Raw genomic sequence first — 25066 nt, 5'->3', positions numbered from 1 at the left:
ACCACTTGTGAGTTAATTATGTAATACACAAAATGGCTAATTATTAGGACTTTAGAGTTCAAGTTCAAATGGCTACGATCTGAAAAGAACAGGTAAAACATAAGACAGATAAGAAAATGTGTCCACTGTGATGCCTGATGGACAAAATTCCCTCCCACACTGAGGTTTTTGTTTTGGTAAGGACAGACATACAGTCTCACAGAAAACCATCAAGGTGCTGCCTTGACTCATGTTCCTCCCCCAAATGCAGCACAGAAATGAGATATTATATTGTGGGTACAACTCACAGCTCTGCGCTCACCAAACTCATCCAGAGGGTAGTCCCGTCCTCCATATTGGATTCTGCTTCCATCTTCAGAAAGCACTGGTGGTGGGAAGCCTTTGAATCTGGCTACATTTTGAAGCAACTGTGTGGGTCTCAGCTGATCTCGCCAGGTGTTTACTCCAGAACTGTGGATGACAGACACTACAGTGCACAAATTCCACACAAATACACGTGTGTCCCAGCACACTCATCTAACTGGGGAGGGACATGTTTACCCTTTTTGCCTCCCAGAGAGGTGTAAAACACACATACTGCTTTGGCTTCAGGCAATATTTGGATTTGGTTTTTTCGAGACAGGGTTTTTCTGTATAGCCCTGGCTGTCCTGGAACTCACTCTGTAGAGCATGTCTATTTTTTTTGTGTCTGGTTCCCTCCTCAAGAAAAATGAGGAATCTAGGATTATTGCTATCATAGAGGCAAATTCAAATACCAGAAGTGGCATGCTGTCCCACCGAGGGCTTAGCCACGGGTTATCATGGGGGGGGGGGGGATGATGGGCATCATAGAATCCTTAGGGGGGGATAATTGATAGTTATGAATCAATTCCTCTTCCTAAAGCCTAGAGAATCCCTACCATAACACCCGCTAACCCCAGGATCTCAAGAACAGGAGAGGGGGTGTTTCTCTGAGCGCTGATACTTGAGTTACACACAGGGCACTCTACTGCTCCAGGCACCACCATTTCAACAGACTCCAGTATAAATGAGGAAGTATGCTTGCCCTGGTTTTGTTCCCAGATAATCCTGTCCAAAGTGACACTGGATGGACCAAAAGAGCCACGCCACACTGAGGGAGGCAGAGCCCCACCCCCAGCCTCCCCAGGTCTGAGCCTCGGTGAAGCAGACAACCTCCACTCACACAGAAGCAACTTACACACAGTACTGCTCAGGGATGCTGCAGTGGGACCCGAAGAGGGAAAGGAAGCGGTTCTCCAGATCAATGGTGGTCTCTCCCACCTTCTCATCTCGGGTGAAGGTGTCATAGTCGTAGACAGAGATCTTCAGGTCTTTCTCTTGAGGCAAGTAGCAGCTCAGCTCATACATTCTAAGTAAAGGAGTGCACACACACAGCCATCAGGGGCCTTCTGGGCTGCTCCAGAAACCAAGACTCAAAACAAAGAATGGCCAAGCCTTGTCAGTGTTGGGGGAAGACAACTGTGTGTGTGTGTGTATGTGTATGTGTGTGTGTGTGTGTGTGTGTGTGTGTGTGTGTGTGTGTGTGTGTGTGTGTCGGGGGTGGAGGGGTGGGGGTGGGGGGGAGATGTTACAAACAGGAGACACTAGTATAGGGTGACGACGAGGGAATGCATGACTGCTCAGGAGAAAAGCATGGTGAATACCTGTGTTCAAACCCCAGCTATGCCACTTATTTAGCCCTTCTGTTTTCTTCTCTGTGAAATGATTATAACAATGCATATCACAGTCTGGAGAGACAGCCCAGCGGTTAAGGGCACTGAGTTCAATTCCCAGCAACCAGGTGGTGACTCACAACCATCTGTAATGGGATCTGATGCCCTCTTCTAGTGTGCATGAAAGCAGAGAATGCATGTATATGTATATGTATGTGTATATGTATACATATATATATATATATATATAAAAGAAATAAATCTTTAAAAAAATCACCTATTTTATTCTAACATCCAATGAAGAAATGCTGAGAAACCATTCAGTAAGTGTGTGTTGCTTAAAACTTAGTACTATAACAATATTACATTATACTGCTAATTTTAGCATTATCATCTTTCACCTGGGATACCCTCTCCTCACTCCAGGAAGATCGATAAGGCACCTTATTTACAGCCATTTTTCTGTACCCCACTTCCCTTCTTATTCTGTTCATCAGAGACCCCTGCCCCAAGAATGACTTGACTCCTCCCTCAGAAGGATGCAGGGGCATACAGGAACTTGTGTCCTGTGCCATGGAGGGGGTCTGCCGGACCTCTGGTCCTGCCACAGACTTCATTCTGTCCTCAAAACTTGTCTATAGAATCTACATTAATATGTAAATTCTTCAGAGATACAAAGAAATCATCCCACAGCCGTTCTATGCAGGGGTAGGGATGGACTGTGTGGTCCAGGGGATGCTGAGGTACACGTGTCAGCAGCAGACAGGCAGGGCTTTGCTCTGGTATTTGCATTGTTCCCGTACATCCCTCTCATTCCAGATGCTCAGTTTATTTTGCTGTCAGAAAAACTGTGAGCAGTCTCCTCCTCCCCTGGCCTTCCTTTTTTTCTTGTTACACTCTTGCGTGATTTCCAGGACTTCCAGGGATAACTAAGAAAGTTAAGAATTTAATATTTTTCAAAATGGACAAGTTGGGCAGTTTCCACTTGCTCTAGTTATAACAGGTGGAGCTGTGCGAGTCCCACCTGATGCCTCACAATTCTGATAACAGGAGGTAAACTTCAAAGGGTCAAAGAAGGTTCCATGGCATGGACTCAGTCACAGACTGCTAGAGCCATGCCCCATCACCCGCACTGAAGTCATCCACAACTGTCCTTTCCCTAGACATCCAGATTCTAGCAGGAAGGTTCTGGTCCGTGTGCAGTTGCACTGTCAACAATCTCACCTTGAGGGGCTCACTAAGGGCCTATAACAGTGACCAAAAAGAAGCAAGCACTGCTCATAGATACTTCCCTGTCCCTGGGGCTGTTTATCACTTTTTCTAAGGAGGGAGAAGTCTCTGACACATTTACTGTAAGGCTGGGTTTTTCCACCCTTATAAGTGGTTTTTCCGTGTGGGCTCGTGCACAGTCTAGATACTGTACCACTTTCATGAAGAGAACAGGACTTGGGAAGTTGGGTGTCTTCTTGAGGCTTTTGATCACCACCGATTCTTCTCTCTCTCCTCCATACTCCACCACGAGAGTGGGTGATGTGATGGAAGCCATCTGGTAGTTTTTCATATTTCTTAAGCCCCAAGCTAGGATCTGGGGAAACAAGTTAAAGAGAAGGGAAGTAAACCTGACACATTACACACCCACATCACACACACACACACACACACACACATGAACACAAACACATGCACACATTTGTACACACACATGCACACAAATACACATATGGAAAGATCCAATCACAATCACATTACACAGTGCACAGTACAGTCTTTAGTATGGAGGGATGCTCATTTGTCTAAAATACCAGTGCATATTATCTTCAAGTGCCTGTGGACACACAGAGAAAGCGGTTCTGGCCCTTCCCTTTTGTCAGATAGCTAAAGACAAAGCAGCACAGCTGTCAGTGCTGATGAGTCAGTCAGCACCTCTAGATCTCATCTGTGAACTGGACTCATGTGATCTACTGTGAGGCAATTTGGAGGACCAAGTGTAAACCTCTTGCATGGTAAGTGACCTTCAAGCCTTCCAAACTGGAGCGGCTGTTTGAAGGTCCCTGGGTCTGTTTTCAGGAACGCCCAGCAAGACAGAGGATAACAATGCATCCTTATCAGCATCCCGTCTATCTAGCCACAAGGTTATCACCACCAGCCTGTGTTGCCCTAATTATCTCCCTTGTCTCCAATGTCCAGTTGCTTCCCTCCCCCAACCCCCACCCCTGCCTCCTAGGCAGACCTTCTCCTTGTTCACACAGCACTTTTGCTTGGGTTATCTTTTTTCCTCTGGTGAATTTCCCCCCAAAAGAAATCTTGGAAATCTGCTTCTTGTTGCTTTGTTAAGATTTCCATTTTCTATGACTATTTCTAGGGGGGTGGGAGGCGAGGAGCAGATTTTATAGGAAGTTAGAAACAGCAAGAAAGCTCTCAGCACAATGCATGCCCTACATTAATGGCCCTTGCTCTTAGCCACACCCTTTGGTTTGGTCAAGTAGAACTAGGAGAGAACACATACCTCAATGGCAGTGAGCTGAACCACAGGTCTGATCCCCTGAGGGACCATGTACAAGTTTGGTGCTTTCTGAGAGGGGAGGATGGGAAGGTTGGAGCCATCCTGTGAAATAAATGCAGGCTGTCAGCACTTCCCGTTCATTAAGGCAAAGAGGGCCCGGAATGACTGAGACGCTCTAAGCAGCTCCTCAAGAAATCCATGAGCAAGAACAATGCGATACCTTGTTCCTCAGAATCAGCTCTGCCATGACCAGGACGTCCCCACTGGCCTTGACTCCATGTATAACGGGATGCCAGAGAAGCTTCGGTGTGATGTCGATTTCTGAGTTCAGTTTCACCAGTGGAGAGCAAATGCTTCGACCTAAAAATTCATCTTTGCCCTAGAGAAGGAGACCACACTCGCATTCCTGATCACACAGCACTGCACACTACTGTCATATCCCCAAGTCACCTTAAACTTCCAGATTACCTACCACTTGGTCGTTATCAAAAAGTTCTATGATAACTTTGGGTGGGTTCTGGAGAACTGTTTGGGGCTCCCCAAAGATTTCAACCTCATCAAATATAATGGTTTGGTCCCAGGTGGGATTTAGGGTGGAGTGGATGACCTCAGTGGTTTTGCTTCGATGGAGGAAGGAGACATGAGCGTATGGATATAGGGACAGAAAAAAAATATTAACAGTAGAGTCTCAGAGAAGTCGGATTCCTACAACAGCTCGTTTCAACCAAAGTGTTTTCTTCTGGACATAGTGGTCCTGTGCTCTCACCACCCCTTGAAGACAAGGAGTTCAGAAAGCAGGACACCACAGAGGATGGCATCCTGGTGAGAAACGCCTAACAGGAGGCCCTGACAGTGTGCAAAGGATTGCCTCTCTGGAGCGCACTTCTCCTCAACAAGGTTCATCCACAAACTTTCACATACATCATCTAGAATGCAATCTTTGCAACCAGGCAACACATCTGATGTGCTGTGCCCCCATGAACTTGGAAGAAAATGATTCAATCTTCCTAAGCTTTGGTTCCTCCCTCTTTGCCATGAAAGTAATATCTGTTTTCCTATTGGGTAGAAAATGGGATGACATGAAGATGGGGAGCAGCCTAGAACAGGGCCTGTTGTCAATGTCACCAATAAACACCAGTTATTTTTATGTTTTTGTTTCTGTTTTGATAAAGTTTATTCTATGCTTTTTCTTCTACCGTTATCTATACAGAATGTTTATCTTTGAGTGCCAGGTTTCAAGAATATAGTGGTAAGTAAATCAGAAAGGCTTAGTTGCTCTGAGGATTTACAGCTTGCAACATGATAACAGTAGTTTTTTATTTTTTATTTTTTTCCCCACTGATAAATCTTGTATCCAACTGGGAGAAACATGGTTAGAGCTTTATGTATAAAACCTCAGTGAAGACTTTTTTCTAAGAATTCTGATTGGATCTACAGTGAGGGAGTGCCCCCTGGTGGATACTATTTGAAAATGTCCTCAAAAACATTTTGAAGTTTTGTTCTACAGAATAGGATAATCTTGATCTAATTTTTAGACCAGATCTAGACAATCTGGCCTCATATTATTAGCAAAGAAAATAATTCACAAAGACTTGGGTAAGAGGAGTTCTTGGGACATGGATCAGAACGGACACTGTGCATGATATTGTCAGATAAGGGCTTTAAGAGCTGTTTCCACAGAAGAACCAGGGAAGTGTTACTGGCTTGCAGGTCTCACAGTGGAATGTCCCTAAATAGTCCCGTATAGCCTCTATTCTATTCACACCAACAGAGCATAGCCAGAAAAACATGTGAACTACCAATGTGAGGACCAGAGTTGAAGCCTCAGAGTTACATAGTGCTAGAAAGGTAGCCAGGGGAGGGGTGGGGGGAGGGTGGGGGAGGCAGCAGAGGAAGCAAAAAGCCTCCACATGCACACAAAAGGAGGCCAAAAGCTACTCTTCAGGGCACTTTGACACTCAACCAGTGATGATTAGCGTTTTAGGGCCGTGTGTATCCTGGCTATCTCTAGCACCTAGCAACAGTTCTTAAAGCAATTGGTAATTCCTCTAGTAATGGCTAGGTGGTTTTCTTCAAGCATACCAAAGTTGTCTTTATATGGAAAGGGTTTTATTGTAGGAAATGAAAACAAAACAAGATACCAGTTGGTGTGCGGTAGATTCAATCTAGTCTGTTGTGTTAGATAGTATTAGGGATTTCCCCTTCACCTGAAAAGCTGTCTTTGTCCAAAGCCATGAGGTTCCTGTCTTGATAAATGTAACAGCGCAGGTGGTAGATGTAGACTCCTGAAGGGAAGGTGATGAGAAACAGGAAACTGTTAATTGGATTTTTCTCAGCTCTTTGGAGATGATGCATGTTGCAGACACACCGGCCAATCGGGCCCATTTCCCCATGGCAGAGAGCACACATGATCCCCACACGTGCTCTCATATAAAAGGACAACAGTCCCCACATCTGTGGCTTTGTTCTCCTGTTTCAGTTGCTTGTAATCAGTCTCAGGTCACAAACACCAAACAGCACAGTCCAGACATACATGATGCACAAGTTTCATATTGTAAGCGCTACAGCGTGACCAGTCTCCAAGCACCCAGCTGCCCCTCACTCAGGACATGGATCATGCATTTGTCCAGTGTATCTGTCACTGCCTGCCTGCAAGTCACTCAGTAGTTCCTTCTTGCAGTTCACAAGCTGACTGATGTAAATAGCACTGCAGTGCTTGTGTTAAGTAACTCTGATTTATTTTAATAAAGGCCCAAAGCATGATAACAATGGTACTGGCCACTTTATTGTAGTGCATTTTAATACCTTCACTATTTATCATTAGTTGCCATGCTTTATTTGTTACTGTGCCTAAAATATAAATTAAGCATCAACACATGAATGCATGCATGCATGCATGCATGCCTGTCTGTCTGTCTGTTAGATGATTTAAAAGTGGGCTTGGCAGGGAGTCATAAAGTAGATTTTATACAGATAGGAGGCAGATGAGTGTAATGGGGGTGTACTTTAACTACTATATTCCAACTGGGGTGCATGCACACCTATAATCCCAGCATGCAAGAAGTCAAAGCAACCTGGATTACACATAGAAACTCCGCCTCCAAAGAGAAAATGAAACCAAATAAATAACTGCTAGAACAATCCTGATGCCAGCCTGGCGATCAGAGGAATGTTAGTCCCATTGTGGCCTTCCTAGGTTTAGTGCACAGCTGTTCATCACAGACTTTCAGATGAGCCTGATCTCTAGCAGTCACTGAGCAAGGTCTCAGTGCTATGTGAGATTTATATCTGGGATAGTTATCTGCTCAGACTTTCTCTGACTTTTAAAATGTCCAAACTCTTCTTACTAATGCATACACTGACGTACACTGTATCACATGTATGTACACAGAAGATATATGCATGTATACACGGATACACAGATACATAGATACACACTATTTGAGGGGTAATAAAGTATTGTGACTGACTTCATGAATTTCAGAACTGTGAATGCTTGAATATCTAGTACATTTTAAGTCCTATGTAAACATATGCCACTATTAATAACATTTTGAAATTCTTGAAGGCTGACATTGAGATCAGATCTTCCTTAAAATTTTAACCCTTTGCCCATAATTCAAATAATAATTTATCATTTTCTAGCCACAATGAGTATATTATAAATAGAAATTAAGACCAGTAATTTGGTCATTCTTCATCCCAAATATGATATAGTTTTTTTAAATGCATTTTATGAATACTCTTCATGAAGTGAAGGAATAGGAAGTTTCCTTCGTCTATGTAGCTGTATTATATAATATTTGAAGATTTGAAGAGTTTTCTAGAGATAAAAGTGACAAACACAGAGTTCACAGCCGTGCTTAAAACTTACTGTCAAAATTACAGGAAACAATGGGCGTGTTTGCTCCAAACATAGTGGTGGCGCTGTGCTTCTGTTTCTCTAGGCTCTTCTCGTCTCCATCCTCTGTGGTTTCTGCCCCCTAAAGCAGGAGGAAGTCTTTGTCATTGTTGCCATTAGCATCATCATCATCATCATCATCATCATCATCATCATCATCACCATCATCATCATCACCACCAACTTCATCACCAATCACCATCATATCATCTTCGTAATCAACCAAGCCATCCATTCCTGCAAAATTACTAGATGCTTCCTGAAACCAGGGCCCTGGCAGATATACTAGAAAAATGCTGGGAGAAAGAGATGTGTCTGCACTGCTGTTCTGAGGACCTCTCTCGTGTGGTTTCTTCCTAAGTTGGGATTCACTGGACACTCAGGCTGTATACCTTTCCCCCAACTTCTTTGCAGCTGTGAAGGCACTGGGGTTCCAGAGCCTCTCTGGGCTTGGCTGTGCTTTCTACCTAACTCACACACTTCCCTTACACCACTATCAATCACACTCCAGCTTCTGGTTACTTACAAGGGCACCTTCAAGTTTAAAGATGGCAGCCGTGCCGTGTGTCTCAGAAGGAGCCATTTTTCTCCTCCAGCACCTGCGTCAAAAATTGTCAGAACTGCGCTGTTTCCAGCGGAATTTCCAGCCGATTAGCGAAGCATATTCCCAGCCCTCCCGATCTTCAAGTTCTTCCCTGGCCTAAAATAGTAGTACAACGTTTAATGATGCATAATAATACTCCTCATATTGAAAAAGTAGACCAGTTGGTCAATGGACAAATATTTAGTCCCCAAAAATCCACTCTCTGTCAAGTTCTTGGTGAGGAGCCAGGGATACAGCAAAGGAACTAGAGGGGATCTCTGACTTGGCAAAACTGAGGGACTACAGAAATACAGAGAGGCACCAGGCAACTGCTGTGACCATTCAGAAACAGGTGTGACTGAGAGTGGGTTCTTTGTCAGATTGCTTTTGAGAACACATGATTGTGACATTTTTTGGAAAGAATTACCATCTGCATTTTACATATGGGTAAAATGATAACATCTTCTAAGATTTAAATATTCTGCTTATGCTAAATGCCTGCTGTTATTAGCAATGATGTGATAGCTCAGAGTCTATTGTTTCTGTGATAGCTAATCACTGAGTACAGTACTTTTATGTTAAATATGATTTCTTTGCGCATGCTCTGTTTTACAACAGAGATTGTCCTCGAGGCTGAGGTATAACTGGACAAAAAGGTAGTGTGGCTTTTGCCTTCATGTATTTGGCATTTGACTGGCCAAAAATTTATCTAAGTGTCTTACAAGTTAACCAGATGGAATAAATGGAAAATAATACTGACAACTATTGATTAATCCAGAAACAAGAGCTTTGTGTAGGGTTGCTATTCATGTATGGTCTTTAATTTTTCCCACTTCAAATAAACATAAAGTACACATTTCATGTGATCTTCTATCTTCCTTTGTGATAGTCTGGATAGTGCTTCCTAACAGGGCCACAACCCATGTGAGCTACTTGCAGATGGCCATCCAGGTCACCAGTGGCAAGGATGTGGTTCAAGCCATAATTCTCCTCCCCAAGATTTAACAGGGTCTCACTATGTAACCCTGGCTGTCCTGGAGACTGGCTTCCTTAAATACCCAGAGATTTGCCTGCCTCTGCCTCCTAAGTGCTGGGATTAAAAGACCTTGACTGGTCTCTGAACTCTTTAATGGCCACAGTGTCCTTCCAGGTACTTCCGGAAGCAAACAGAAGGTCTTGTGGCTAAAATAACAATAATACTATTAATAGTGATGAACTCCATTGTACCAATCTAATCTCACCATGGTGCATTTGCATTGACTGGCTCTCAGAGCTGTCTCCATTGCCTCCTGAACATGCTATGACTGCTTCTACTTTGAATCTGGACTTAAGTTCCTCTCGAGCTTATCACTTCTCTTGGCTAGGTTCTATTTTTCCCCACTGTGGACTTGATCTCTTGCTATTTTTATCTCCTTCCAACCATACGTGTAATCGACCTGCAGAATTCCTCTCTACTGCTTCTAAATGGAAAGTGTTAAGGGATACCTCATAGTGACAACCAGAAGCACCCAGAATGGATCATTCAAGACAGATAAGAAACACCACCTCACCATTCTTTGACTTCCCGTAACTTCCTCTTCCTACTGCCTAGACCTCAGCTGTCTTCCATGTATTCATCTCCAAGTGTTAAAACTTGAGAAAGATCACTGCATAAGTGTGGCTAAAGCAGAAAGGCTGTGTGGAGGCCCAGTTCTGACTTCTCTCATTCACTCTGATTAAATGTCGGGTTTTGTGAAGTCACTCGTCAACTGGTCAACAACTTTGTCTATTAGAGATGCAAATAATTTTTATTCCATAATGCAGAGACCCTGAAGATAGCATCATATTTCACACTAACCACTTTCGCCCCAACTTTGCAACCTTATCCTAGCATTCCTCTAATTCTTCATAATAAATCACCTGTGCTCTCTTCATACTCTATGGAGTCATCAAAGCATCTTCCTTATTTGCTTAGAAGTGAATGAGTTCCAGAGAACACACTTGTCCTCTGGAAACTTAAACCCAGTTGGCAGTTTGCTGCCAGGTGTCTTTCCACAGACCCTACTTTAGATGCTGGCCCCAGCTGATAACAGGGTGGGGAAAGATGAAAGGTCCTTGCTTTTGATGGACACTGAGGAAGCTATGCTTTGGGGCTGGTGTGAATTGGCTGACTGTAATTTGGGTTGCAATGAAGAATCTCATGGTTCTGGGGCTGTTCCTTATTATTCTAGGGTACTGAACAATGTCTTTAGCTTCTGCTTGCCACCTATCAGCAGTACTCCCCTCTCCAAACTGCAAGTCTCCAGACATGACTGCCAAGTGCCTGGATGGAGCAGTTGCCCCCTGTGACCTCACTTCATATGCTTTCAATCATGAGAGATGTCAAGAGCATCTCCAGGCATTGGCAAATGACACCCAAAGGATTCTTCTGGATGGGCTCACAAAACCCAAAAACATTCTAAAAGCTTCTTCTAGTTTCCAAACTACAGCAGACACAGAGCTCTGGGTCCACCCCCAGAGGCTCAGCTCAGACCAGAGACTATTTCTGAGGCTCTAGGGTGCTTCTCAACTAAGAACAGATCTCTAGAGGCCCATATCTGAGATGCTGGCAGCTTGCTTGCTACTGTGTGTACTACAACTTTCCTTAGAGATTTCCTTATACCCAGGGATTTGGGAAGAGTGTGCAGCCCTTGAGAGCCCCTCTTTAAATGCTCAAATATGTTCTTAAGTCTCAGAAATGCCCATTTTTAAGGCACTGACCTCTACCTGGCTTTCTTCTCTGGGAAACTGCAGAGTTTCCCAAAACAGATTCTGCAGCTATATTCTCTACCACCGTTATTAGCTCTCTTGTGGACCCCAGTGTCTCTTCAAGGCATACTACATGGTGGTACACCAAGAAAACTGACCAAGGAGACCAGAATCAAACCTTCACGTGTGTTTACTTATTCTCTGGAATGTTTATGAACTAGAGACAGAGAGAGTTGGAGAGATGACTCAGGGACAAAGATGGCTGCCCTTCCAGAGGACCTGGGTTTGATTCTCAGCTGTCACATGACAGTTAGCAAGTCTGTAACTCTAGCTCCAGAAGATCTGATGCCCTCTTCTGGCCTCCACTGGGACCAGGCAAGCATGTGGTAGACAAACCGACATGCAGGCAAAATACCTGTACTCATAAAATAAAAATAAAATACATCTTTGTTTTTTAAGATATAGGGAATAAGGCTGGAGAGGTGACTCAGTGAGTAGGATACACACACACAACGAACTAGGCAAAGCTAACAGGTGCCATCACAAGCTGTCCCGAGCTCTGAAGTTGTATGTCCCCAGACATTAATGCCTGTCCCAATACACCTGTTCCTTGAGGCTGCAGACCCAGGAAGGCACAAATAGCTCCTAAGCTTTGCCTTTATAAAGTCATACATGGCAACACACTGAACTGAGCCTGGCCAGGAGACCAGCTCTTTCTGGTTGCACTGCACATGGCTAGTGACTCAGTCACTGTGTACTTAAACACACACACACACACACACACACACACACACACACACACACACACACATGTGCGCGCGCACGCGTGCAAAGACCTAACCCATCTGTTAGGAAAAGGGAGTCATCTCCAGAGTGTGGGCAGCCTGGAACTTGCAGATTCCTGAGGGTTAGGAAGGGGTATCCTTAAGTGGGAAAGTAAGAGGTGCTGGTTGTTGGCAAAAGACCCACATGAGGCTCAGATTCCCTCCCTATCACTGCTCAGTCTGTCAGAGTCTTTGACTGACATAAGGCCATGGCTCATGCTGATTTGGGTAGGTCCTAAATCCTTCCCTAAAATGGTATCAACTTGAGCATAATTCCAGTTATAGCATGCCAACCAAGTTCATTCCTCTGTCTTCTTCCTGCCCTCATGGAAGGGAGGTCGATCCCCTAGAATTGAAACAGGACATATCCAGACACTAAATTCTCAGCATAAGGGAGATTTATTACCCAAGAGGGGCAATCAGTGAGCAGTCTCTTTCTCTCTCTCTCTCTTCTCTCTCTCTCTCTCTCTCTCTCTCTCTCTCTCTCTCTCTCTGTGTGTGTGTGTGTGTGTGTGTGTATGTGTGCACATATTGGTCAAGGGTGCTACAGAGGCAGCAACAGGCAAGTTCAAGCAAAAAAAGCAAGAGAAGATGTTTCTGCAGGAATGGGGATTTAAGGGGAAAAGTGGGGGTGGGGGGAGCCTGTGCTAGCGTGAGTTAGTAAATTCTGAACAGACATGTTAGCCAAACCATGAATTTTGACTGTTGAACCTTGGTGTTTTGTCTCAGGAACATCAGTGGCCAAATAAGAGAAATTACCTTGGGCAATTTAATGGTTCTTAGCAAGGAGGAGAAGGGCAAAGGGCAAAACCTGTTAGCACAGTGTTTGCCATGCATGGGCCTACTAAAGCCCTCCTCTCTGCCCCACTCTTCCTGAGCTGCCTGGGGTGAGGAACCTCTTCCTCCTCCAAGTTTCCTGTCAGCCCTTTAGACAGAGAGCCTGAGCTGGGCTAAGAACCCTGTGGATGAAGAGGATCCTTAATGGATTTTACAAGTCAGCAAAAGATTAGTGGAGAGCCCTGTCTTTGTTCCTAATGGGCTCTCCATTGGATTAGGGTTAGGGTTAGGGTTAGGGTTAGGGTTAGGGATAGGGTTAGAGTTAGGGTTAGGGGTTAGGGTTAGGGTTAGGGTTAGGGTTAGGGGTTAGGGTTAGGGTTAGGGTTAGGGTTAGAGTTAGGGGTTAGGGTTATGGTTAGGGTTAGTGTTAGTGTTAGGGTTAGGGGTTAGGGTTAGGGTTAGGGTTAGGGTTAGGGGTTAGGGTTAGGGTTAGGGTTAGGGTTAGGGTTAGGGTTAGGGTTAGGGGTTAGGGTTAGGGTTAGGGTTAGGGTTAGGGTTAGGGTTAGGGTTAGGGTTAGGGTTAGGGTTAGTGTTAGGGTTAGGTTTAGGTTACCTGCTGCTTCGGGTCATACAGGTGACTTTAATTGGATGAAGTCAGCCTGAGAAAAATCCGTGCTTCCAACAAGAGTGAGATGCAGGCCCGCACTATCTAGTTCTCCATCTTAGTGCTGCCACCTTGCCAGCACCAAGTTTCTCACACCATCTCTCAATCTCTCTAGTGGAGGGAACAGGAAAGTGCAGTGGTTAGTTTCCAAGGTCAACTGGACTCAGAATCACCAGGGCAACACACTACTGGGTCTGCCTGGGGTGTTTCCAGAAAGGTTCAAACAAATCAGAAAGGCCCACCCTGAATGTGGGTGGTCACTACCTTATGGACTGCACTGGGCTCCAGGACTGAACAAAAAGATAAATGCACACTGAATTACAGCTTCATCTCTCTCTGCTTCCTGACTGTTAATGCCACGTGACCAGCTGCCTCCGCTCCTGACGCCATGACACCTTGCAGCAATAGACTGTGCCTGTGAACAGAGTCAAAATAATCCTTTCCTTCCTCAAGTTGCCTCTTGTCAGGTGTTTGGTGCCAACAATGAGGGAGGGTGACGAATACAGTCATATTCTGCAGCAACCAAGTTTGTGGAAATAAAGTGCAGTGGATCCATTCATGACGCATGCCTGCAGCAAAGGTCCTATGTCCTATGTGCAGGCACCAAGCACCCAGAGCCCTGTGCCCTGACAACTATGATCCAGAATTGCTTGGTTTTCTGTCTAATCACACTTCACACTTCATTGGGACACAATTAATACGGCATGATTTGTGTCAAAATATACTTTGCTGTGGGCTTAGGTAATATGTTCATAGCACTGGTGGGCGTGAATCACCAATACTATCCCATTTCAAAATATTCCTATGATCCCAAAGAAACCCTGTATCCTCATAGTCCCTTCCTCTGGCCTCTCTGAAGCCCTAGGCAACCACTAACCTGCTTTCTGTTTTTGTAGGTTACAGAACAGCTCTTTCCATTGCATAGATTCACATGACATGTGGCCTTTTGTTTTTGAGACTGAGTTTGAATCTCTACCCCAAAGCTGTGTGACCTTTACTGGGCCTCCAGGGTCTTCCCCATATGGGCAATGGAGTCAGAGTGGATTCTTCATTACAAAGACTTGGTAAACTGACCCATTCAAAGCTCTGGAGATGGTCCTTCATAGTCAACACCACACAGGGAGGGTTCCTCACCCATCGTCAATACCACACAGACAGCCGCCATTTTAATGCTGTTATTATTTCTGTCTTTGCAGTTCTCCTGCCCTTACTGAAAGGCTGGCTGGAATAAAAAATAAAAATAAGGTGCAAACCCAGGGGTGGAAGGTATGACTAGGAGCCCAGCTTCAATGAATGCAAGGAGTCTCATCATACACACATTAACGATCACAAATCTAGTTCTTTCAAGGGGGTGGTGGGGGGGAACAGAAGGAAAAAGAACAATGTCACTACTGCAATTAAGTGTTGTGAAATTATATCTTGCCTGTATTCTTTGTTATGCACTGTACATGGCTGCATGCATTATACATTTTTCCATATTGATTACAGCACAGGCTTGCATACACAAAACCACGCACACTGCACTTTAATGGGCAACTTCAAAGATTTCAAGGTTAATGACAACTCTGTGTTTGCTTTAAACCCTGACTTTATAGCCCAACCTCTGAGTAAAATTCAACTCCATTGTATGTCAACAATACCAATTTAGAATTATTCCAGATGAATTAAATCAACAATAACAAAGTGGAATCTCTCTAGATGAATTCAACCAACCAACCCACAGTCCAGAGCTGGATGTGAGGCTGCAATTGACACCAATTGTTCAACATCTATCCACAGAGCACCAATTCTGTTCTCCACAGCCTCATAACATCACTTGGAAAGTAAACCACATAATCACAGGGCTCAGAGGGTGACAGAAGTGAGTTAAGAAAACATGGGAGTATAGTAATCTGTTACCCAGGAGCCAACAGGAGAGGCAACTCTCTCTCTCTCTCTCTCTCTCTCTCTCTCTCTCTCTCTCTCTCTCTCTCTCTCTCTCCCTGCCTTATAAAACTTCATAGCACTCATTGCCACATGATAGACAGCATATATCCCCCTGCTCAGTTGTGTCACTGTGACTATTCACTGAAAGATATCTGGTCTACCTTCTTCACATCTACATTCCTGGTGCCTTGAAGGGTGCTACACTTAGCAGGTACTTGGCAGTGATGACTTACTGAACGAGTGGGTGAGGGCCATTTCTTTCAGATTCCTTATTTTCCTCCCATTTGCTACCCTAAAGACAGCCACAGTTCACTCCTCTCACCTCAGTTTGTTTACTTATTAATTACCTCAAAGGAGTGGGGAAATGTTCTATATCGAAAACAAGGCAAAGGCAGCAACCCAAGGCATTCACCCAGTGCCACCTTCTAGCGGGGAAAGGAGTATCTAGAGATGCGTGCCCACCCCCAAATCAGAAAGCTCAGTAGAATGCTCATCAGATGAGGACATGATTCAGTTGATGAAGTTCAACAAGATGGCTAGAATTTGGATCCCTGAACCCACATAAAAGCCAAGTGCGTATGTTGGCCTCTTGTAATCCCTGCACTCAGGAGGCAGAGATGGGGTCCCCAGGGCAAGCTAGCCAGCTAGATGAGGCAGAATTGGTGAACTCTGACTTCAGCAAGAGACCCTGCCTCAAAGAGAAGACTGGTCAAAGAAGACACCAGTGTCAGCTTCAGGCATCTGCATGCACACACATTTCCATACACAAATATGCATATACATCTATGTCCCCACTCACAAGTAAACATGCATACACACACAACAATAAAAATAAAATAGATAGATACAAATCTTAAAAAGAAATGTCCATTACCATGGTCCTTTCTTCCATTATTGGCTGTATTTGGGGAGCAGGGGGTGAGGGTGGGGGTCCAGGAACTCCTGACAATAGTAAATGGGATACCATATATTCATACCAGGGTACAGACCAATACTCCACACACCTGCATGCCTCTCCATTCTTCTGCTCAGGAACCTCCCAAACCTTAGATGCTCACCAGAGCAGCAAAGGGTCCAGAGAAATACAGAGGACTGCATGGTAGCAGAGGCACCAGGAAGAGAACACCAGCAGGTGAGCTCACGCAACAACTACTTATCTGTCTGTCTTTCAGATGGATGATTCAGATTTTCCATAGTCTTCCTGTACAGACCCCAGCAATCATGAGCTTGTTTTCCATAACAGTATCAGATCAATGCCACAGTCAACACTGGTTTAGTGGCATTCCGTCACTCTGTCTCTGAGCACTCACTTCTAAGACCTTGGTTCACCTTCCAGAGTAATCCTTGGCACCCAACCTAGTATCTCTCCATTGCTATTTGGGAGAACTCAAACCAAGACACTGAGTTAACTATCATGCCTGTACATTTGAATAACAAGGAAGTTTTAAGGGTTATACAGCCTCCATAACTAATGAGAGCTAAATTCAAACCTGTCCTAATGCTGCTCTGGGAACTTACCATGGACTTTCATGGGGGCCTATAACATAGCAGTGGAGTTCTACATAAAGGAAAAGCTGGGGTGGGTGGTGGGTGAATGGGGGGAAGGAAGCCTGTTTTCTTTCCAGCAATCGTGACCATAGTTATTTGTAAGTATCTTCACCACTTATCAGGCCTCTCTGCAGCTCCAAATTCATGAGTGTATGTGTGTGTGTGAACCAGCAGACATGTAAGTACCTATTTGTGTAGGTTCATGTACATATATGTGTATGCATTCATATGCATGTAGAAGCTATGCCCCTTCCCTCAGGTACCATCCACCTTGGCATTCCTTGGGGTTCTCATCTGGTTTTAAGATAGTCTCATTAGGTAGCCCTGGCTGGCCTGGCCCTCATTATGTAGACCAAGCTAGCTTTGATCTTACAGAGAGCTTCCTACCTCTACCTCCAGAGTGCCAGGACTATAGCCATGTGCCACAATACCTGGGTCAACTAAGGTTATTTGCTTATTTTGTTTGTTTCTTTGTTTCTGAGACAAGGTCACTCACACCACCACACCCATCTTTCCCTCTGCCTGTTTGAACCACATGAGCTGATCCATTTTATAAATGAGATCACTGATGCTCCTTTGCTAAAGGTTGCACTGTGAATGAGATGAAGGCTTGAAATAGCTTCCCAGTTTGTGGCGTGTGGGAGTCAGTTAATAATAACTTCTGAGACAGCCATTGTGATGTTTTAGGGAACTTACAGATTGGTAGGTGGAAACCACCCACGGTGGGAGTATTTACACTACAGAAATGGTCAAATGGTGCAAACCACATGGTTTAGATTTTTTTTGAAAGAGGGAAAGAAAGAGAGATGCAGTTGTTAGGCATTTGGCAGAGCCCCACTGCCTGGCACCCTGTTGGATATTCTTATCCTGGGCTCAGAACGTGGAAGGTACTGCCGACACACCTTACTCTGGAAGACAGGCTTGCTAGCATTCATCAAATGACTCTGGAAGTGGTAGATCATTATTTGCTCTGTGTTAGAAATATTTCTAGCACTGCTTATTGAATGTTCACAAAACCATTAAAAAGGCTTGGCAAGGTTCCTCTCAAATATCTTTTGCATGAAAAAATCTCAGAGATTGGTTAATTGAAGAGACCTTACCTGGGCCACTCCAATGGAGGACATATCCAGTCTCCTATGGTGCATATCCCCAAGCCAGGGATACACAGGGTTTGCAGACACCCCTATACTGGCATCCAATGCAATTCTATGCACTGTACTGTCTGGCTAGCACCCCCACAACACACAGGCACACAGGGACTCAGCTATTTTCAAGTGCCTGTGCTCCTCTTTGAACAACGGCAAGTTCCCATTTAAAAATCCAGAACAGAAGCAGGATTCCTTCCCCTTCAGCCCTTGTCTGACATGTCTAAGCCAGGCACCCCCATACCCTGCAGGCCCTCCCCATTAGTGCCCTGGTCCACTAATCTCAAGTGTCTTGTCCCCCCCTCCCCTCCATGAGCTCAGGCCCATAATACCTTCTCCCAGTCATATCCCCCTCCAGACATTTGCTACCCTGAAGCTGGATGTCCTTTTGAAAGTTGAAATCAGACTGTGTCACTCCTTGCGATCTACATAGCTGCCCATCACTTGAAACAAACACTGAAACTCTTGAAGTGACCAACAAAGGCCCAAAGGCTTGCTACCTCTTGGCCACACCCCTTACCACAGTCTAGGCTGGGTTGGCCCCTGCTGCACAGAGGCTTTACTTATCCTTCCATGTGGAATGCCTCTCCCATGCCCACCTTCTCCTGAGCTTCATTACCCCTCCTTTGTCCGGAAGCTTGGTGCTCCATCACAAGGCTGTCAGACAAGTCTCCTAGACCTTTGATCTGGGTCTGATGCCTTTCTTACTCCCAATATCCATCTGTTCATCCATTCGTGTTCGCTGGGTGCCTACGCTGTGCCAGGCCCTGTTGTGAGCCACAGAAATACAGGCTTGGATGAATCAGATGACAGCAATATGTGCCATCATGGGGTGGATATTTCAGTTTGAGGCCAAAGATAAAGACTGGACGAGCACAATATGTGTGGTGGTGAGACCTCACACAACTGTGTTGCTTTCCTTCACAGTGGTTGCATTGCTTTTAAATTATTCATTAATTGATATTGATCCCCCCTGCCAAGCAGAGCCCCGAGAGAACAGAAACTGAATCTGCCATATTAGCAGCAGGACCCTAAAGACACCACTGTTACACAGAACACACTGGACCACCACGGAAATCCGAGGTATCTGTGGGCATGCTGGTCCAAACTGAATTCTCCTAAGAGCCACTTATTTCAGTCCTGAGGCCTGAGAGGGAGAGTCTCTGGTGGCTGAAATCCTCACCACACCCCTTTGAAAAGTCTCTATGCCTGCAATTTTGACTTAAACCAAGGGCCAGCTGACTTCTGCAAAGAGACAGATGGCATTGAGGGTCAGGCAGTTTTAACACTGTAGTTAAAACACAAAACAGCCATAACCATTCTATAAATGAAAGAGGTGTGGCTTCGGTCCCAGGAAACTATTTATAAAAACATGCTTCAGTCAGGAACCAGCCCATAGGCTTTAACTTGTCACCTCTGAGTCAGATGTCCCCAGATGCCCACAGCTCATGGCAGTTGAGGGTGAGTCAACCCAACCCATCACTGCTCTAGATTCTACAGCTATTCTAAAGCATGTGCCTCGGGAGTACATAGCTACCATCTCTGTCCTGGATCACACGGCACAAGTGGTACTCTTCCACCTAGGAGGGAGGCAACAGCCTCTCAGACCAGAGGCAGAGATGAAGGCTGCCACATTCCTTTGCACATCCCCAGGCTCTGCAGGAGGATGAGCTCATTTCTGGCCCTCCCTGGGCATGATGTGTCAAGGCTTCTGCCCTCCACCCAGCCCAGCTTTTATTCATCTGGGAGACACAGAGTCTTTGTGCCTCTACAGAAGATCTGTGACACTGGATGATGTCTTTGATGTTAGATGTGACATGCTGAAACATGCCTGTTGCTAATGTTAATTTTCAAGAAGTTGACTTTGGCTCAAGGTGAAAAAAAAATCACTTTACTTTTGGATTGTGTGGTTATTTTTACCCTCCTTTGGGAGCTGTGGGTTATAGCTATGGCAAACAAGAGTCCTCAGAGGCCTGTCCAGTACAGTGGATGAGACACACACAAGTTACTGTAATGTTTGTGGAGCCAGAAAACATGTATAGCACTGACACTGTATTCAAGACCACGGTGGGTATCAAATGTTCAAGACAGACGTGGGACATCACCAGCAGCGTGCAGGTTTGAAGGAGGAACAGCCTCCACTGGCTCTGGGGTTTGAACGCTTGGATCCGAGTTGGTGGTGCTGTCTGGGGAGCTGAGGTACCCTTGCTGAAGACGTATATCACTGGGGCAGGCTTTGGGTTCTTTAGCCTTGCCTCTGCTAAGTTTGTTCTCTGCTTTGTATTTGCAGTTAAGAATGTGATTTCTCTGCTTCCCGCTCCTGCCCCTCTGGCTGCTGATGCATGGGGCTGTGGAGGGTGCAACATATCATATCTCTAACATACCAGGGCTCACAGTGACTCAGCGCTGCAGGCTGCTGCTGGTCTGTGTGTCACTACAGTGAGTGGAGCCTCAGTCTGGGTACTGTTAATCTCCAAGAACACTGATAATAATATTCTGGGGGGAGGGGTGGCCTTGATGCCCTCACACCCACATCTGTGTATTTCATCACGGGGATCCAAAAGTCACCGCTCCTCCCCTTTATCCTCCTCATTACTGTGTGTCACTATTATTATGTGAATGTGTGGTGGTGGTGGTGGTGGTGGTGGTGGTGGTGTGTGTGTGTGTGTGTGTGTGTGTGTATACACATGCGGGGGGGGAGTGCACACACTTGTGTGCAGTTGTTCAGAGTCTACAGGAGAGCATAGAGTGCCCTGTTCCTTACTCCCTGTCCTGTTCCCTTGAGATAGGTTTTCTCACTGAATTTGGAGGTAGGATGGTGGCCACCAAGCCCCAGTGATCCTTCTGCCTCCATCTGTCACCGAGCCATGGTTTCAGGCACATTGGTTCAGGGGATTTAAGCCCAGGTCCTGATGCTTATACAACAAACACTCTTACCCTCAGGACCAATACCCCACGCCTGCACAACTTCCTTTTAAAGTAGCATACCACTAAAAAGTTATCCACATTGATTGCATTGAGCCTTGGTTTATGACAGCAGAATCATTCAGTGATAGGTTCAATTAGGTGGAATTCCTATAGTGGGTGCTGTGCTTCAGATAGGGGCTGAGGAGGTTTCTGGCCAATTGTAAAGCAGGTTCTGCCCCAAAAGGGCAATAGTGTCTCAGCTGTTGCCAGCCAGCACCACATAGAAAGAGAGCTCAAATAAATAGCCAGGGCCGCTTGAGTTTTCAAGAAATGCAGGAAGCCTGGACCATCTTTCAAAGGTATCGATGTCATGAATTTTAAAAGATTTGAGCACCAGTTGCCCCCATGGGTTCAAGCAGACCAGGAACTACTGCCTATCTGCAAGTCCTGTCCAGAAGCCAGAGTGGAAACATTGGGACAGATCCCATCAAGCAGATGGCAGGAGCTCGAGTCTGCTAATCACCCAATCCACCTCCCCCACTGGGCCCTGCCTATGTGGGGAGATGTCTCAGATGCCAGTTCTCCTCCTTAGTTTTAACCCAAGAGGGAAGGATGATTCTCACCCTTAACCCAAGGATACAGCCGCCATCCCATATCTGTGGTGGCAGAGGAGACAAGCTCTGGAGAATTGTGTTGGCAGCGTTCCTCAGGAGGCCAAATTCTCCAAGGCATCTGGACACCTTGCTGACAGCTAAATGGAAGGAGGGCCCAAGCCTCTGGCTACTTGATTTGATTCTACCCGACTGATGATTGTGATTGGATGACAGACGAATATTTCCCTCTCCTTTTCAAGAGGTGCTGGGGGGGATTCACTCTTCTGGGTGGTGTGTATCTTGGGGGAAAATTATCTTCCTTCCCAGAAGGAATGGTTTCTGCTTCTGCTGCCCAAAGAACAAAGCCAGATCCAACCAAAGTCAAAATGTCAGGAAATGTCCAAACTTCATCATAGCCCAGACTGACTTGTCTGCAAAGTCCTTTGAAAATGTACTCCTGCACCCACCCTTCTAGGGAAGGAAGGGTAGAGGAGGAGTGAAGATAGAACAGAGGCCACAGCACTAAGAAGGGAAGAGAGAAGGATGAGCAGTCAATGGGGAATGATAGAACCTCCCATCCAGGACAGTGAGTAGCAGAGAATCCGGAATAAAGAGAGTTTCATTCTGACAGACAAGCTTTGCTTCACAGGAATTCTCCAGAATGAGAACTGCAGGCTCGGGATTTTGTAAGGCTGTAGATGGAGCCCCCTTCTGGAGAAAAATTTCATCAGGTACAAAACAAGATCAAACCACACAAAGATGGGCATGTGTATGCGCACACACCCACACAAAACCACTGAACGATTTTTGACTGTTAAGATAATGTGCCTGTCAGCCAGGTAGGAATCAAAAGCATAGCTTTGTCTTTTTCTTGACTTCCACAAAATAGAAGTTATCTGGGCTCCTCGGGTAGTTGTGCTTTTAGACAGAAAGGAGAGATGAGGTTTTGAAAACCTGAGTTCTCCTTTCATCTAGAGAGTTAATTTCCAAGTGATTGTCATAGTCCTACTTCCTGAAGACAGTACCATTGCTGGGCATAATTTTGGGGGTTGGGAGTGGGAATGGGTGATTTTACTTTAACACACAGAGGATACTTCTAGAAGAGAGGAGGTAGAAGAGGAAGATCTGCTAAGAAGACCTTAGCCCTTCTGCTAAGACCGGCTTCCAGTAACATGGTGGAATTACATAAATCCAGGTCACTTATGCAGCCTGGTGGTATATTAAAACTATTTTTGGGATTTGCTAAAAATATTTATAATAATGTTTAGACATGTGAACTTTTACCACTTTGAATCCTTGGTTCCCTAAAACTTCTGAGTTAGTGCAGGCGGCCGTAAGCAGGAGCCACAGGCTGGCGGTGCCCTCGCAGACTCTGAGCCCTTAGTCTCCTCGGAAAGGCTTCGCACATGAACCAAGCTCTTAAAATAGAACGGGCATAGTGACGGCCACATGAGAAAATGCAGCAGCTGAGACTCAAAGTCCTGAAAGGCAAGCCTCTCACACTCGGGGAGAACTTTCCACTTTAAACCAATGGCACAGAATCCCATGGAATACTTCTGGGAACTCTGTGGAGGGACAGTCTCAAGACCTGAGCCACTCCCTAGAAATTAATTCTTGGGGGATTGCTCATGCATTGTGCAAAGTTGGGCTGGGTGGAAGTCCTGCCTCCTGGGAGTGGGCAATCCTACCACAGTGGAATTTCTAATTCACACTTCTGCTCACTTGTGTTGGTGGCCAAATTTCAGCTGCTACTTCCGGGACAGGTTTTCCCAGAACACCCTGGGGGCGGGGGAGAAAAGAGGTCTTCCAGTCTATATTGTTTAGAAGCCCCCACTACCCCACCTCCAATGCATGCAAATGTGGAAGGTGATGAGTTTGCAAATGAGCAGCGAGAGGCTGGTAGCTTCCAAGTTGGGCCCGGTGCCTGCTGTAGTTTGACTGCTTGGAAAAACACACACAGGCTTGCCCTAGCTCTGCAGGGCAGTGAGTAATATGCTTTTTCACATTGTTTTTGTCTTTCCTCTGTTTTCTTTCTACCTCAGGAAAGTTTGGGTTGGGCTTGTTGGCTCAAAAGCACGGAGACACACACACACACATTCATTTTTCTGGAAGGCACAAAGACAACCTGCCCTCTACCCCCACCCCTCTGCATTTAAGACTCTTGTAGGTGAACTCAACTGCACCCTGCAAGGGGTGGAGATTATTTCCCCTCCAGGTGCTTCTGCCCAGATAACAACAGTTACTATCCTCATGCAGATGAGCGCTCTGATTATGCAACACAATCAAAGTGAGAGATAGGCTCCGCAGGGATGGCCACTTATTTCTAGTTCAGAAGTGACTGAGTGGACTTTCAAAGTCACCTGTGCCAGCTGGCCCTGCAGGAGAAGACTCACACTGGTTGCCTAGAGATACCCCATACAATGCCCCTAGCTCCCCCCCAACACACACACACACACACACACAGGTTCTCTGGAGCTCCCCCACAGTCTGCTTTGCCCACAGAAAAGCATCCGTTTGGATGAACCCTGGAACCTGATACATACATACTAAGAGAGGAGAACTATAAAAGTCCAGAGTAAGGCGAAAGCTCATGCCCCAGATGCCAACTGCTCCCAGAGAGGCGGGACTCGTGAAATGCACTGCCTAGGGCTGCCTGTTGCACGCTGCCATATTCACCCAGCAGCCCCAGGCTGCTGGGTGAATAGATTCTTCTACTCCGAAGAGCCTGGGAGCTCTGTTAGGGAGAACAACTTGCCCACGTTGGGGTCTAGTAGCAGCAGAGGGCAGGAAGGATCAGTCTAGATCTTTCTACCCAGGTGTGCTCTGCCCCACCTTGCTAGGTTAGGAGACACACAACCTTCTGCCTTAGGGTTAGTTAGAGCCCTGGAGATGTGGGAAGCTGCTTCCGAAGCAACCATAGGATCCACAGCAGGGCCCTAGAGCACCAGCTCGAAGACCTCCGGTAGAAAAGAGCAGCAACTTTGTGTTCCCCGGGACTGTGTGTCCACTGAAGGAGATGTCAGAAGTCAGGACAGAAAAGCCTGCCCAGCAGGAAGCATCTTACTCTTACTCAGGGTCCTGGTATGGTCGCGCGCGCGCGCGCGCGCGCACACACACACACACACTCTCACACACACATGCCCACGCACCCTTGGGTCGTTTCTATGGTCATTGCATTTCTGAGGTGCCGGCTCCTCTACAGCAGCCATCTCCCCTTAGAAGGCTTCCTACAGAACCCTGACTTCCTCTCCTGTTCCCCACTTCGTGCTCAACCCTGTGCCTCTTCTACTGGCAC

General features: G+C 45.8%; 1 protein-coding gene across 1 annotated transcript; it reads right to left on the bottom strand.

The window, feature by feature from the left end:
* Positions 1–64: 64 nt before the first annotated feature.
* On the bottom strand, positions 65–24980 carry LOC127688022 (myoferlin-like). The gene is given in 11 exon segments (XM_052186765.1): positions 65–79; positions 288–450; positions 1199–1369; positions 3092–3258; positions 4180–4278; positions 4397–4555; positions 4649–4830; positions 6384–6461; positions 8051–8159; positions 8604–8777; positions 24921–24980. Coding segments are annotated over 11 exon segments (1377 nt in total).
* Between the last annotated feature and the right edge of the window lie 86 nt (positions 24981–25066).

This window comes from Apodemus sylvaticus, chromosome 6, assembly GCF_947179515.1.
Source record: "Apodemus sylvaticus chromosome 6, mApoSyl1.1, whole genome shotgun sequence".
In the NCBI taxonomy this organism is placed as follows: Eukaryota; Metazoa; Chordata; class Mammalia; order Rodentia; family Muridae; genus Apodemus; species Apodemus sylvaticus.
This window is presented reverse-complemented; position numbering and strand designations above follow the sequence as displayed.